The sequence below is a fragment of the Perna viridis genome, chromosome 5 (assembly GCF_037379345.1).
Source record: "Perna viridis isolate PV_CMFRI_1.1 ecotype Kerala chromosome 5, ASM3737934v1, whole genome shotgun sequence".
NCBI lineage: Eukaryota > Metazoa > Mollusca > Bivalvia > Mytilida > Mytilidae > Perna > Perna viridis.
In genome coordinates this window covers 25,555,172-25,571,814 of record NC_142449.1, presented here as the reverse complement: position 1 = coordinate 25,571,814, position 16,643 = coordinate 25,555,172, and the positions used below count along the sequence as shown (strand labels likewise).

Sequence of the window (16,643 nt, the reverse complement as noted above, 5' to 3'; positions counted from 1 at the left end):
TATGATATAAGTAATTTGAAAAAAAATATTTTAACGTATTTTTCTTTAAAATTGAATATTGGAACGTATAAAAGTAAATAAAATAAATCATATTCGCTCATCCAATCAAAGGAGAGAAGACGTCACTGATAACCCGGGATAATATTGAGAGAAACTTGTGGAACTACTTACTTTTATTTGCAGGTTCCTTTTACGTTTTCAATCTTCTTAGATAAGAGTATTCAAGGGAATCAAGGTTATAGCGGTAATAAAAAAAAAGCAATCCAGGGACAAAGACCAGGTATGGAAAACAGCCATACACAACAAAGAACATAAAGTAACTAAAATCATATATACAAAATAACAAAAGCAAATGAGCAACTCGAACTCCGCTAAGAACTGGGAGCATGGACCAGGTGCACCGGTAGGGTAAGCGTCCTTTGCTTTTCTGGAAACACCCGCCAAGTTGCTCATAAAAAGTCTAGTCCGGGGTAGACAAACAAGGAAAGGAGAACTATGACCCGTTGGATAAATCAGTTTTCATGGAGCAGATGGATACACCATAACGATCCACGAGTTCATGATGACGACCATAAACTTCTGTAGTAATGGCTTCTATCTTGTAGCAACATAACCCTGTTGAAAGAGGTTTTGTTTTTCATGTCGTTATTTGGCATATCTATGTATTTAATCCAGATTCATATCAGCATCTTAGCACACAATGCCGCCCTTTGACTGAAAGCAAAAGCAAGACCACAAAAAGAACGAGCAATATAATATTCATAATCCGATAGACAAAGACTACACTAGGTAAACAGATAGAACACAAAAAAAAATATTAATTGAAAGAAAACAAACAGAAAAGAGAGGAAACAGACTCAACCAAAAGACGAGACCTCTGATTTTTCATCACTTCATAATACAATTCCACATCCACAGCTCAAATCTAAAACCAAAATATCATGCATCACTGTTATTCGGTGAAAATGGCATATATAGTACTTCATATTTTGTTAAGGGTCTGAAGCTAAAGACATGCATCTACAAGATACGAAGACCATTTAAAGGAGTTATTTGATGATTTGGTATATATCAAACACACATATTAATATCTTTTTTGTCCTCCCAACCCATTTGAAAAAAATCTTTTATGTTAAACAGTTATACACTTTTACTGTAACATATACACACGGAAGCAATTATTAAAATCTCGTGTATCCCATAAATAATCCTGAATTGAGTGTAAAAAATAATTGCTGGAGGAATATGAAACAGAAAATGAAAAAGGCTCTCATTTTTTTTAGGAAATAGGATGGAGCGTCATGAGTGCTTATTGTATAATGAGGAAAATGTATATAAATACTTTCATTTCCTTGTTTTTCAATTAATGTCATAAAATAATTGAGAGTTTGGTACTTTGCTTGTCCACGATGATTTTCGTCTATTGCTTTTATACTGTATACTGGAGGTTGGCAGCATCAGGTAAGCATTCATACTAAAACACGAAACACTCAGAACTATTAGTGTGCAGGTTGAACACACAGCTTTTAATGTTTATGTCTTACAACATTGAAATAGTTCCAACTTAAGGATGTAGACCTAGAGTAAAGGGCATAACTCTGGAAATCAGTAATATGTTTGTATCATATTAATTTTCACCAAAGCCTATCAAGCTTTCATTTAAAACAGAATGAAATCAGTACAAATTACTTTGATGCTTATATGAAATTGATGTAAAATACTGAATGCAAACGTTCCAATGATTTATCAGAGTTGTGTCCCTTAACTCAGGTCTTCCTCCTTAATTGTATGTCTTGTTTTGTGATTTCTATATTTTGAATCAATTTACAAATAAACGGGTATCTCATATGATTTTCGTATGGTTTTAAGGCTTCAAATAATTTTGTAATGACTTCCATAAACTCTGAAAATATTTCCCTGAACGTGTTTTCTAAAGAAGAACCACAAAAACGAAACAAAATCATGATCAGCTCTTCGATAAAAAATATGAAAATAATGTTCGGTTAATACCACGTTCAATGAAAAAAGACTTTAAACTGAATTATTTCAAATAAATTAGAAAATTATACAAGTAGAATGCATATCTTCACAGAAAATTAAGCTTCAAATTTTGAACATTCTACCGAATTGTATGAAAACAGTTCATTTCATAAGACAATTGTAAGGTAATAAAACACATGCGATAAACTCTTTAATTGAAACCTTAATTCTTAAATCTTCTCGCAAAAAAAGTTTTAGGCCTACCTTCGACTTTTTTTAAAAATTGTACAATACCTAAAAATCTAACATTTGAAGAAAAAAGCTTTTTAAAGACTGATTTGACCAAAATTATTACTTCCAACATTGTAAAGGCAATTTTATTGTTCACCGTAAAGAAAAAATGTGTTGTTTGTGTCTACCTAAATATCCATGTAAAGTGGATAAGAAGGTTCAGTTTCACCATAGTTTACAAAGTCGACGACCTTGATATAAATGCTGTTTTACTTGTTGGCCATTGATCAAGATTAGTCCTAGTGCCTTTTAACTTTAATGCAAAAATACCAAATGCAGCCCATTCTTTTACAAAAAAAAAAACATTACATATTCACCATAATAGTAAATCACTAATATAATGAAACAAACAAACTAACAAACAAAAATCAAAATTTAACAAACAAAACAAAACCAACAACAAAACAGAGAAAAACAAAAACAGTAACAAAAACAAGAACAAAAACAAAAAGAAGTAATAACGGTGAGCAAACTTAACCTTTTTTTAATTCTCACTTTTTATATTTTTCTAACTGATCTAAAAACGATTGTGTGATATCAGAGTCCACTCCCTATAAGTTATAGTATATCCGTAATTGTCAATATATACTGATTTTAAATATGACAAACCGTGCAATCGTATCTAGGGTACCTGTGGATGAGGGGAAAATACTTTTTTTAGGGGATTACTCTAGGACGACCACATTCACTCGAACTTGATGAACTTCACTTTTATCTTTCCAATAACTCGATTTTTGTACATTACTCCCACACACTTTGACTATATAGCAGTGACTTTACAAATTTCCTGTTAATAACTATGATAGGAATTGAAAATCTCGTCATGTGACCCAATGAATTTACAAGTATGGGTCCATTTCGTACAAGCCAAAAAAATAAAAAAAAAATAATAAAAAATAAAATAAAATAAAATAAAAAAAATGAAAAATAAAAAAATATATATAAAAAAAATAACAAAAATCCCCTAATCTATTATTATCTAGACAACCAGTAGATCGTTTGTGGAACTCGACTTACGCCTATTTTCTGTCTAAATAATCTTGGACGTCATCTGGGAGTTTGTAACTTATATGATAATTTTCAGACTTTTTTTGCATTTCCACAAACAGTATTTAACATTGATATCTATGTTTTGAATGGAAGCTTTATTTACGAATTAGTACGCTTTTGTAGACGATACTGTTTAATATTTAGCCGTGTGAATTGGTTACTTATTTGATATTCGTTTGATATTCAATTGATATTAATTTGATATTCGTTTGACATTCATTTGTAGACAGTACTGTTTAATATTGACATAATATTATCGTCGACATGTTTCGAGTATTAAAGAAAACCTTTTTGAGGATTAAAAAAATTGTCAGGATCGTAATAAATGGAAATTTTATTTCAACAATTCCATAATGATTACAAAAAATAGTTTAACCTAAAACTTATGACTTTCAAAATTTATCAAAGACTTAAACGCCGCTAAATAAAACAAATTTGTTGATGCACGTATTAAAGCATCTATAAATAAAACATTGTAATCTTACATAACTATATCAGACGAGAGTTGAAGTTTAAGTCATACTTTTTAATTATTTTCTTCTCTCAAGATCTGCTGTAGTGAAACAGACATAAGTCAACGTCCCATGTAGTCATATGTAAAAAAATCATCATGGGGGAGCTGTCTAACATTCAAAATGAAGAATTATTTTCATAAATGGCGATTTTCCTTCACAGAGATAATATTTGCCAATGCAACAATCTCTTATACGCAGAGGATATAATTGCTTTTGCAAAGCTGTACACCTCCTACATGCTAGCGTAGTGATATATAGTGTAGAGGTGATTGCTATTACAATGCTTTACACTTCGTACATGCTAGAGGAGGGATACATAGTGTAGAGGTGATTGGTGTTACAAAACTTTCAATATTCTACATGCTTGAGGAGTGATACATAGTGTAGAAATGATTGATATTGCAAAGCTTTACATCTCATACATACTAGAGTAGTGATACATAGTGTAGAGGTGATTGATATTGCAAAACTTTACATCTCCTACATACTGGCGGAGTGATACATAGTGTAAAGGTGATTGTTATTGGAAAGCTTTACAAGCTTAAGCGAGTGATAGGTACGTAGTAAATCAGGAAGCCGTTACAGGTCTGCGGAGGAGATTTACATATCTCTTACTAGCACTCATAATAATTAGTATGTAGACACACAACTAAAATTATTCAAAACAAAATCATATGAAAAAAGGTACACAATTTTCCTAGAACAAGTATATCAATTTCCAGTTGCCTTGGTCTTTAATATTGAAATATCGGATCTGAATTAAATTCGCTGCTATTAATGTATCAATGCAATTGTTTATTTTTTAGAAGAGAATTACACGACTAGCATTGGCAGTAACATAGCCATCACATTGAAGAACACTTTAGAAAGCAATTATGCCGTCTATGGTCCTTCAACAAAAGTGTTATATAATATATCTCCAAGTGGTAAATTTAATATAGGAGTTTCCACGTTCAATTCTAAATACTCTATCGATACCAATCAGACCAATATGATCAATATCACCGTGGAACTTGTTACGCAGTCAGATGCTGGACGTTATAGAATAGCTTCCCTTAATGGTGATAAAACTGAAAGTTCCGCTTTCCTTATCGTGACAGGTAAAGAAATAACGTTTTTTTCTGTAAAACAAATTTTTGTTCATTGGCGAACTTTTTTCGTGATTTTATATATTCTGAATATAATAGCATTACAACCTATGATTTTTGCAAAACTGTATATTTTCTATTCCACATACTCAGTTAAACTCCCGCCTTAAAAACATTATACTTCCGTGTTTTTTTCCGAACAAGATGGTACACCTAGATACAAATATATAGTTCTTGGTAGAGATTCCTCATACTTTGTAAGAAATAATTCCAAATCATCTTCCAAATATACAGAAGATGTTTTCAAAATGCTGGAACCTTTAATCGACAACATATTTGTCCAGTGTGGTGGACGAGTTTTTCAATAAACGGTCGGCATTCCAATGGGAACAAATTGTGCTCCTATACTTGCTGACCTATTCCTTCACTCTTATGAGGCTGACTTTATAGCTGATCTGATTCGAAAGAAAGATTATCGTTTGGCTAGATCCTTTTAATCTCAGTTTCCGCTATACAGATATATTATCTTTAAACAATCCTAATTTCGGGGATTCGATACATCGCATCTGCCCAAAAGAACCTGAGATAAAGGATACTACAGACACTGTGAAGTCAGCCTCATACCTTGACCTACACTTAGAAATCGATGGTAAAGGAAAACTATTGACCAAACTTAACGACAAACATGATGACTTTTCATTCAGAATTGTCAACCCTTCTTTCATCTGTGGCAACATCCTTTCAGCATCTGCGTATTGAGTGTTCATATCACAACTCATACGTTATGCCAGAGCTTGCAGACTTTTTGTATCGCGCTAGAACTCTACAAATAGGCTTCTGGAGCAGGGTTATTTTGCTGCAAGATTGAAATCATCACTACAGAAGTTGATGGTCGACATCATGAACTCGTGGATCGTTATGGTGTATGGTGAAAACTGATTTATTAAACGTGTCATAGTTTTCCTTTCTTCGTTTGTCTACCCCGGACTTGACTTTTTATGAGCAGATTGATGTTTCTAGAAAAGCAGAGGACGCTTACCCTACCGGTGCACCTGGTCCATGCTCCCAGTTTTTAGCGGAGTCCGAGTTGCTCATTTTGTTACTTTGTATGTATGATTTTAGTTACTTTATGTTCTTTGTTGTGTATGTCTGTTTCCCATGTCTTTTCTTTGTCCCTGGATTACATTCTTTTGATTGCCGCTATAACCTTGGTACCCTTGATTACTCTTTAACAAAGACAAACAGATATATAAAAGTAAAAGTAATTATAATCCACTAGAATACAGACATGATGGGTTGCTAGAGTAACCATAAAAAGAGTTAAAATTTACAATATACATCAGCATTTAGGCATTTCGGACCTTTAAGTAGGTATGCCTAAAGTAAGGGACACAACTCTTACAAATCATTGGGATGTTTGTATTCAGGCTCTTTATATAAATCTCATGTAAGCATAAAAATAACTTGGATTGATTTCATTTTGTTTCAAATGAAAGCTTGAAAGGCTTTGGTGAAATTGTGTATGATACAATCATATCACTGATTTCAATAGGTATGTCCCTTACCCTAGGTCTACCTCATTAAGTGCCAATGAATTAAAATTTTAAACACTGCCTAAAGGAGCTCTAGGTGATTCGAGTGCAGAAAACGTACTGAACAAACGATGCTTTTTAAATCTAAATACGCCATGTATCCATGTCAATTCTGCATACAAATCTGTATTTTGGAGACAACCCATCTTCCACTTAAATCAACCAAGAACAATAACTCCTGCAAAGTGCCAACTCTTGATGCACATCTATATATTTCTTATCTCGTAAGTGCAACAATCAATAATTGTTATGTGGTCTGTAATTAAATCTTAATCAAAAAAGTGATACCTCTGGGTTCTTTACATGCATGCTTCATCATTTGTCTGTTACTTTATATATATATCAGTCTACATGTAAGATTCTAACGTGTATCATGGGTCAAAAAGTTACATACATATTAAGGTTTGATTTGCTGTTTAGAATGCTTCTGAAAATTTAAAAAGTTTGTTCAAATACGTATCCGCCGTTCCAAAGTTCAAATAATGTTCAGTTAATATCAAGTTCAGTGAAAAAAAAGTAAACTGAATTATTTCAGATAAAATAGAAAATTGTATAATTTACCAGTAGAATGCATGTATTCATAGCAAAGTGTGTTCTTGCAATTCATATTTCTATTCATTAAGAACTGGCAATAATAAAAAAAAATTGTTGTCTACTGAAAAATAACATAAATTTTCCATGTGCATATTATTTATCGCGCGAAGTGCAATAAACAAAATATGCACATGGAAAATTTATGTTCAATTCTTATAAATTAATTTTAAAACATATTTTTATCTTTAAACATGAGAAAAGTAGCTCTGAATAGGGGCGTGTCAATATACATTTTATCCATTGAGATATAACAAAATAATTTTAACCAATCCGACTACAGTATTTATCTCAAATTAATTTATTCGGTGATAATGGGCATGTTTTTGTGTGGTTTTCATTTAGTCACCGTCTGTTTATTGTCGTTATTCCTGTGTCTGTTTATTCTGAGTTGCGTATGTTACTTACATGATGAGTTTTAGATTTCATTTAAACAATGGCTACTTTGATTTCACTTGAAAACATATCATGGAACAGCAAAAAAATATGCTCCAACTTTTAAACATACTAGATTTTATTTAAGCCATGATATAAATTTTGATCGTGCCCTATCTCCCTTTTCACTTGTAAATGCATTATTTACATGTATCTATTCAATTTTAAGTAACAGTGTCAGCCATGTGCCATAAATTATATATCACTACACAGTGTTTGTTGACGACGTAAAATAATACAGCTTCCCCTTTATTTCTTTTTTAGATGTTCCTAAAACACCACAGTTATTTGTTCAACCTCAGCCTTCATTAGTCGGAGATAATATTACATTTACATGTAGGTCATCGGTACAGCGGTGGCCAGAAAATGTACAAACTATTCTGTCCTACAGGTATCAAGGAATCGTCGGTATTAGGAAGGGAGATAACTTAATAGTAAAAGATCTATCCCGCAGATTTAAAGGACTTAATGTTACGTGTAGAGCAACAGATGACTTGGGATTTCAGTCAGCTATTAGCAATATGATTACTCTTGACCCTTATTGTAAGTAGAAACAGTATAGATCGGAAACAATTGACCCCTTCGTGATAATTTTCCGAGCATGCAGGTTTAGTTGAAACTTCATTGAGGGTACTAATACTACACATTCTAGTGAAAACAGTTTACCATAATTTATTTCGCGTACCAACTGAATCTTCTACAAATATTAGAAAAAGAGATATATTAGCTATTTCAATCAAGAGTTGTAAACTTTAAACATATCATGGCCATGGTCTTATTGAGATTTAACAATACCATATACATATATTGATTGTCGTCTGTTAGTATTCTTTCTTATTTATGTTATCCGTCTAATCCCAATATATAAGTTCAACATAAATTTTTGTACAATAATCTTCCTCAAACGCAAGTGATTTTCCTCCTTTTTCAAGGTTTTTCAAAATTGTAAAATTTTGTTGTCTTTGGAAGGTGTATCTTTAAATATTTAACAATATAAGTATTCTTATATTTGTTAGATTCATCGACAATCAAAGAAGTAGAAGTGAAACTATCGTATTTACAAGGGAAACTGTATTCTTTTCCCGACTCAAAGAATCTGGAAATCTCCCTGGTAACCGAAGGAAACCCTGACCCATCGGTTTACTTCTACAAAGCTGGAACCAACAAAAGCACTGTTACCTATATCAAGAATGGCACTACATACACATTGCGTTATAATGGAATCGGCTGTGAAGACTCGGGGCATTATATTCTGGAGGCATCCAACGGAGTAAAGAATCATACTTCGATTAAAAATGTGCAGCTTGACAGTCAATGTGAGTATTGAAGTATTATAGTTGAAATGGTTCAGTTATCTCTGTCCACAAAGTACTATTCTTTATTTCTTGTGTTGTCTAACTTGAACTGGCGATTGAATATCCTGGTCCCCAGAACTACGTTCCAGGTATTAGCCACTAGCGATATACACTCACGATTATATTTGTTTATATGTAACATACTGAATATTGCCATCGGGAACCAGTCTAGTGATTGAACTTCTTATGTTGATCGCTACAATTCTTTTGAATAATTCGGGTTCTTCGTTTGCCTTTTGCATCCGAAGTTATTTTTCAATGTAGCGAAATGGCCGAGTAGTTCCGATCGCGATGTGGCGTGTGCCCTTTTGGTGTTTACGGCTTTGTATATGTTTAGCTATTTCCCTTTTTTCAACCTTCGACTGTTTTCTCTATTTGCCTTGTACAATGATTTTAAACAAACATTGATTAGCGAAAACAAGACGCGTGCAAAGGTCCTGTATACAGTGATATAGGAATGAAAGAATTTTACTACTCATTAAGATGTTTAATTCTAAATAAAGATTCTCGGTCAGTTTACACAAACTATTTCTTCAATCGAAATTGTTTATCTCCATGTTACTATATATCAAGTCAAAACTGTGCTAAAGAAGAAGCAAGTGGTAGAAAATATGTTTGGGAAAAATGAAACAGTGGGAAACATCTCGTGGAAGTTTCAACACTTCTAGATAGCATGTTTTTACAAATTGCAGTATCCTGCATTTTTATAGTCAAATTCGCTCACTCTCTGAGATGAGCGACATATTTTTTTGTCTTGTTATAGATCTATGCAAACCCATCGAAATTCAGCCAGAGAAATTAAACATACTGCATTTAGTTGGTGGTGCTTTAATTGCAGTAATTTTGATTCTACTGACAACCAATATTGTCTGCCTGTACAAGTGTCTTAAAGGTAACACACTCACACACACACACACACACACACACACACACACAATACTAGTAGAATCACCTAGATTATTAGTAGGTTACTAAAAAAACTTCAGAACGTTTCATTTTTCGGGGTTTCGTTTCCATGTATATTGTCAGACATGAAAGAACAAAATAAGACATTTTTCACACATTGTTAAACAAGTTGAATTGAAAAGCTACAAATTGTTTTTTATTTTTTTAAAAGTTTATCTTTGTTTAACATAATTGAACAAGTAAAACTTCCACATTTTATAACTCCCTTCTAGGCAGGAAAACAGAGCAACCGTAAGTTCATTTTAATTTTAATAACTTATTTCGCCTCTGAAGGCAATATATGTTCGAATGAAAAATGTATTTTTATCAAATATTCCACATCAAGAGAGGATAAATTTACTGTGTTAAAATAAAGCCAACAATAACGAAATGTAGTTTAACAAATAAAATAAACAAGTAAAAGAAAAGAAAAAATATAGTAAGAAGAAAAAAAATGATAGGGGAATTGTTTTTATGATCACATTGACGCCTTTCAAGCAGCATAAATTTTCCCTTTTTATAATAGGACTGTATATGTCCTTGATGAATTAGAAACAGATACATGCAAATGTGGTGGAGTAGCATCCACACAAGGTAACTCATATTTAAATTTAAGGTTTTGTGTAACGTGCAGTACTTGCTGTAACAACGGCTTTTTTTTTGTTTTCACGAGGAAAAATCTCGTCTGCACTAAGCTGGAAGTTTCCGATCTAATTTATAATTAAAGCTGGACTAACTGATTAATTAACTCGTCAAAAACAACAAAACAAAACAAAAAAAAAAAAAAAAAAAAAAAAAAAAAAAAAAAAAAAAAAAAAAAAAAAAAAAAACGGCGCAGTTACTTTTCTTAATTTGTGGTGATATCTAAGATTTTTAGCGCCATGGCCTGGTGGTTGGAACTTTGTTAGGCAGATCGCTACATTTCCAAAAAGATATTGAAGGCAGTGTTTTTTCCTAATATGAGACGCTGCTATTTCGTAGGAGTTCTGATTGCATACAGTTGGAAAAGACCAAGCAAAAACCATGAATGAATGAATTTAGATGTACTAATATTTTTCGTTTTCCTATCATAAAAAAAGAATTTCGGCTTGTTCATTAAATAAATAGTAGGCGAATCATAACAATAAAAAACTAGAACCATTTCATGTAAAAAAACTATTGCAATCGAAAAAGTAACAAAAAGGCACCAAACATGAAAATATTCGCTTTATAAATAGCTAAATAAAAACACAATGTCAATAATATTATTATACCATGTGACAGTCTTTATACTGATACACACCATAACCTGATATAACCGATCAATTACTCATCGGTCACAAATCACGTGGTAATCGAGTGTTTATCTGACGTTGTGAAACATTTATTGATCAAAGTCTTGGAAGAGTTTTTACAGTTATTGTGAACATTTTTTAATGCTAATGATAAGTGAAAGGTTGCCGTATTTTACTTGCTTGTTAATAGTCAGTAATAATTAAAGGTATATGAAAATATGCTTCTTGTCCACCTAATTGCAATCTTATCAACGAAATTAAATTACTTTAATTTTTTTTTGAAAGACCATTACTTATTGATCGGATTTCGGATATGAATTTCTAATCAGACCTTGTGTTCGAATTACTGGGCTAATCAAAATCGATGCATGATCGATACTCAGTTTGATTGATAAGGAATATCAGTCTAAAATGAAGAAATAAACTTTCTATCCCGTACTTCTTGTTTCAGTTCAAGACGAACAAGAGTAAGTTACAAAACTATTATATCTAATGCTTGTCCTCATTCCGAAAGAGTCTTTCTTCGAAAATTAGTCACTAAAGTAATTTTTTTGTACGAAGAAAGATTTTTTGTGAAGATAACCTACACAAGTGCGGAGGTCGAGTTAAGATATTCCAATTGAAATTTTGGTGTCGAAATTGGACACATTTTAACATGATAATCAATGTTGTAATGAAAAAACACGAATTTCACAAGGTCACTACATTTCATCAAAATACGATGATAAATATCGTCTTTGAAAATCAAGAAACCACATATACATTTATTCATTCTTATTTCATTACTGTTTCAGTTATGTGTCGCTGAAGGACCGAAACCACTCGAGATTGTATGATGAAGCCCAAGTTCAAATTTGTCAAACTTTTAGATGATGGGTTTCTTTGTATTGTCATGCCAAGATATAAGTAGATTTTATCAATGGACCAATTCAGAAAGTCAACATCTGTCTTTTAAACAACGTTGCGACGCTGTAAAAGTTTACTCGTAAAATATCTCTTGACCAACCAGGGACGTCATGTGCAATGACAATCTCAGATTTCCACAGAGTTTCTAAATCAATTTATTGTATAGTATCAATTACTATAGATATTTGTGAGTATTTTTACTTCGAAACTTGTTTTATACTTGAATTTTGTGAAATTAAGATGTTTCTGATGTTTCTAACTTTGAGAATAACGCCATGTTCTGAAATATGTAGATGGAGTTTTTTGTGTAATATCTGTTGTTTTTTTTATGGTAGAGTCTATAATTTGGTGTTTTACTTACAACTTTATAGAGTGTAATGGGACTTTTTTTTCATAACAAAACCATTCACACCCTTATTAAACCGAGAGTTTGCTTTGTATCAATATTGTTTACAATGACCTATTTTGATAATCACGCGACGTCTGTCGTTAGAGGTAATTTGGATTTTCTGGATCTCTTATTGATATCCGCCCACTGGTTAATGATGATGGTATGAGCTGAAACATTTGAAGAAAACCAGAAAACCTTTACTTTTATATTTGTATATAATTGATATAAACGAGTTCTTCGATTGTGAATTTATGTTTATGTCCCGTTACACTGTCTATGTTTTTTTTCTTATATAGTAAAACGTGGTTTAAGTGTCTTTCATTGGAAGAGGAAAATGCTTGTCACATAAGAGGGGTAGTCTTTCCAACTATAGTTTTATGAGTTTTATGCTGAGGAAGGATATCTGTTATCCGAAATATTCAATTTAAATTTTCCATCTTCTGGTGAAGTTAAACATATTTAGACGTTTATTTACTTTATTGTTATGTTTCGCATCGTTTTTAACGATTCATCACTCCGTAAGAGTGATTGTTGACTATTAATCCACTACATTTAGTGTATATACATTGTCTTTATTTCCTGTGTTCACGTTTAGTCCATGTTTTTTGGATTCTGATGTATTGAAATCATCCCACTTCTGACGCTTCGATGGTATTTTTTTACGATATTCACCCACTTCAATTATCATCTCTGGTAGCCAAGGGTTACGACCAGGTTCTAATCCCATCACTAGACCATTGCCTTAGGTAAGCAAAAACGTTCGATAATTGTAAGTTTTTGTTATGAAAAGTGACTTATTCATGATTAAACAAAATACATGTATCCGACTACACAGTTATACAGATATCTCTGAACAGAATTAATCCTTTGGCCAAATCAATTAACTCGCTATTTAAATCTTACTACCTACTACAACGCAGGTAGGCCGTCCTGCCACACATTTATTACAAAACAATCAAATTCTGTTATGTATAAAAATTAACAGATTTCTTCCGGTCGTTTGTGCGGAAATATATTGTTACGAATGTTTATATCATTTTGCACTCGCCTTAGTCACTGTTGTGTAAGCTTAATGAATTACTTCACATGTAATAAATAAAACGTGCGTACGAATGTCTATCAAAAACAAGTTCGTGTTTTTATTCACTTGTACCACAAAAAGCTTCATTTATCTCCACTTTTATCGTTAAATTCCACACCTAATTAAATTGTGCAATGGGTAACTTTTCCCCTTTTTTCCCTTTTTATTGTAGGACGCTTACCTTACCGGTGCACCTGGTCCATGCTCCCAGTTTTTAGTGGAGTCCGATCCGAGTTGCTCTTTTGATTTTGTTGCTTTGTGTTCTTTGTTTAGTGTGTGTGTTTTCCATGTCTGATCTTTGTCCCTGAATAGCATTCTTTTGATTATCGCTATACCCTTGGTTCCGTTGATTACTCTTATTCAAAATTTCAATATTGGGATATCCGGCGTTTTGTACTGTTTAAAATACACAGTCATGGTGATTCATTTGAAAATCCATCTTGTCCCGGTTGTTTGAGAGATATATCCGCTGGACAAAAGTAATCCACTGGATAAGTCGGGTACAATTACACAGTGGAACAACTTGAGATCAACGTTGACTTCATGAACAACTACTGAGATCAGCTTGGTCTTCACTATCAGCTATGATCTACTGCTAGAATCATGTAGTCTGCATCCTTCTTTTCAGTGTATCAGAGTTAAAATAAATATAAATCAAAAACTTAAAATATAAAAACAAAAAATATTTTGAGTTAAATATATAGGAAAATATAACTTTTGTTACAATACAAGCACCTTCAAAACAAGGGAAAAATAATATAATATATGTAAAGACATAAAAAACACAGCTTTTACGACATTACTAATGTAAGGAAAATATACAGTTAGATTTACCAGAAATGCTTTGCCTGTAGCATAATTTTGCACAAAGATGAGCCATAGAAATTGCAATTAAAAAGCTGAATAAATATACACAGATATTGACTAATTTTAGTATAAATTATAAGTTTGATTTACTGGAAATTTGCAACTATGTTGTCATCCCAATATTTAACACTTGCCTTTTGGATTTTCGTGTAACAAACAAATAGGATTTTTCTTGAAATGACAAATATGAATATCACATTTTTATTTTATACGATCAAGCATCAGAAGTTGCAACCAGGGTACTGAATCTTTTGTCCACAGGATTCCCCTTCTTATTTTTTTATTTCTGTACCGCTACTACTTTCATTACAGCTACAGTACACATTTTAATTGAACCAATTATTACTATGATTACCGGCTGTGATTTCAAACAACATTTTGAAATTTCAAAGAATATATATACTACACTTTTTTTGTTTATTCTCTTAGGATTCTTTATAATTACATTCATTATGAGATGCCGTCTGACCGACAGACATTTTAGACAAAATTAGAGTCGGTCAGACAGACATTTTTTTAGGCTTTTGATTGCTTATATAGGAAAAAAGGTCGAATTTCGGTTTTGGTCAAACTATGAGAGAAGTGGGAAATCTATTTCGTAAAGACTGTAAATACACACAGGAGGTGTTTAATGTATGTCAAAAACCCACAAACTTCACCTTCATTTCTAAAACAGAAACAGTTGTAAACCACAAACCAGTCTTCATCTGTCATTAAGCTGTTGAACTATTGAGATAAAAAAAGATTATAGATTCTACAGATTATAAATTGGTAATGGTACTTACAAGAGTAATCATTCTTAATTTAATTGATTTCTGTGGGAGATGAATTAAAGTGTTTCACCAAAATACAGATCTGTAGTATGTAAAAAGAACTGTAGTATGTAAAAATACAGCATATGTTGACCAAAAAAGCATCGTTTGCTTGGTTGACTTTTCTGCTCCATGAATCACCTCTACCTTTGGCAGTGTCTGAATTTATATGAATCGGTTCCTAAGTACCAGTCCAAATTAAATTAGACACTGTCGATTATACAGGTGATACACATTGTTTTTTTTTGGTCTTCAGATGCTACATTTTTGTGTACAATAGTCTTTTCTGTATTTAAATCTGTACCTTTGAGAAAAGCATACATTTATCTCGCACTAAAATCAACTAAATTAAAGCAAATCAAGAATGATAACTCTTGAAAAGTGCTAATTACATGTACAATTTATACAAATTTTGTCTCAAAAGCACTACACCCAAATGAAAATCTAAAATTGGTGGTCTATAACTGATTCTGATAAAGAACTAAAAGTGAATTCATTGGGTTTTTGACATACATGAATCACCTCCTGCCTGTTTTTTTTAAAATAAAAACTACAGCTTAAATATAATGCAAAGCTTATAAAAAAAAAAATAACAACCATTTAACTAAGTTGTTCCTTATCAGAAACACACAAACAAACAAAATACAAAAAAAAAAACATTGCAAATAAACTTAGGTTTAACCTAAACTTACATAATCATTATATAGCAAGAATGGATTAAAAAAAAAAAAACAAAAAACAAACAAAAAACAAAAAACAAACAAACAAACAAAAAAAAACAAAACAAAAACAAAAAACAAAAAACAATATCATCCATCAAATAACATCCATCATACAAGTACATGTTTATTTTGTATTTGTATAGAATTTTCTGTACATTTGTAGGTTTATAAAAAGCTACTTGGAATCAAGATTGTTTATGTATTTAGGTGGGTTTTTTTTTATAACTGATTGTTTTCAACATCTTTTGGGAGACATGTACATGTATGCATGAATAATACTGTGAAAGTATTAATATTCGTGGATGTCAAATTTCGTGGTTAAGAGGGGAAGCACAAGGTCATGGATTCTTAAACTCGTGGATTTGATTATCCTGTCATATAATGTAAAGAAAATAAATATTTTCGTCGGAATTAAATTTAATGGTTTACCTCACCTACGAAATCCACGAAATTGGTACCCCACGAACAATAGTACGTATACAGTACTTTGGAAAACTCACCCAATAAAAGGCGTTTTAAGACAAATTTAGGGCCATAAATATACATATTTACAATACTAAGTTGACTGACATTCCTCTTTTATCAAAATATGAAATCCAATCCTACATAATTCACACACAAAAAAAAATATGAAATTAAAAGATCAACATCACATCACCCACTTTTCTAAGAAGACAATTTCGAAAATAGGGAGTCAGAGGTACCAGCACATGATAACTTAAAGATAAACCATTACAAACATAATATA

At 31.9% G+C, this 16,643-nt stretch overlaps 1 protein-coding gene across 3 annotated transcripts; it reads left to right on the top strand.

Annotated features, from left to right (window-relative positions):
- The first annotated feature begins 321 nt into the window (after positions 1-321).
- Positions 322-13,542, top strand: LOC148616824 (peroxidasin homolog). Of its 3 annotated transcripts, none has more exons than XM_088583922.1 (9): positions 322-1,461; positions 4,643-4,936; positions 7,807-8,085; positions 8,559-8,858; positions 9,661-9,789; positions 10,076-10,094; positions 10,369-10,436; positions 11,568-11,583; positions 11,911-13,542. In XM_088583922.1, the coding sequence occupies exons 1-9, from the start codon at positions 1,410-1,412 to the stop codon at positions 11,987-11,989; spliced, it is 1,236 nt and encodes a 411-aa protein (XP_088440048.1). In that variant the 5' UTR covers positions 322-1,409; the 3' UTR covers positions 11,990-13,542. The 3 variants fall into 3 exon arrangements, with proteins under 3 accessions (XP_088440048.1, XP_088440050.1, XP_088440049.1); XM_088583924.1 differs by having other exon boundaries at positions 322-4,392; XM_088583923.1 differs by lacking the exon at positions 11,568-11,583.
- The last annotated feature ends 3,101 nt before the right edge of the window (positions 13,543-16,643 follow it).

What these genes read in the sequence shown, in the direction of transcription:
- LOC148616824 (XM_088583922.1), top strand. Translation starts at nt 1,410, where the DNA reads ATGATTTTCGTCTATTGCTTTTATACTGTATACTGGAGGTTGGCAGCA. An exon ending in CGCTTTCCTTATCGTGACAG is followed by an intron (nt 4,937 to 7,806) that starts GTAAAGAAATAA and finishes TTTCTTTTTTAG; the next exon opens with ATGTTCCTAAAACACCACAG. An exon ending in TGTGCAGCTTGACAGTCAAT is followed by an intron (nt 8,859 to 9,660) that starts GTGAGTATTGAA and finishes GTCTTGTTATAG; the next exon opens with ATCTATGCAAACCCATCGAA.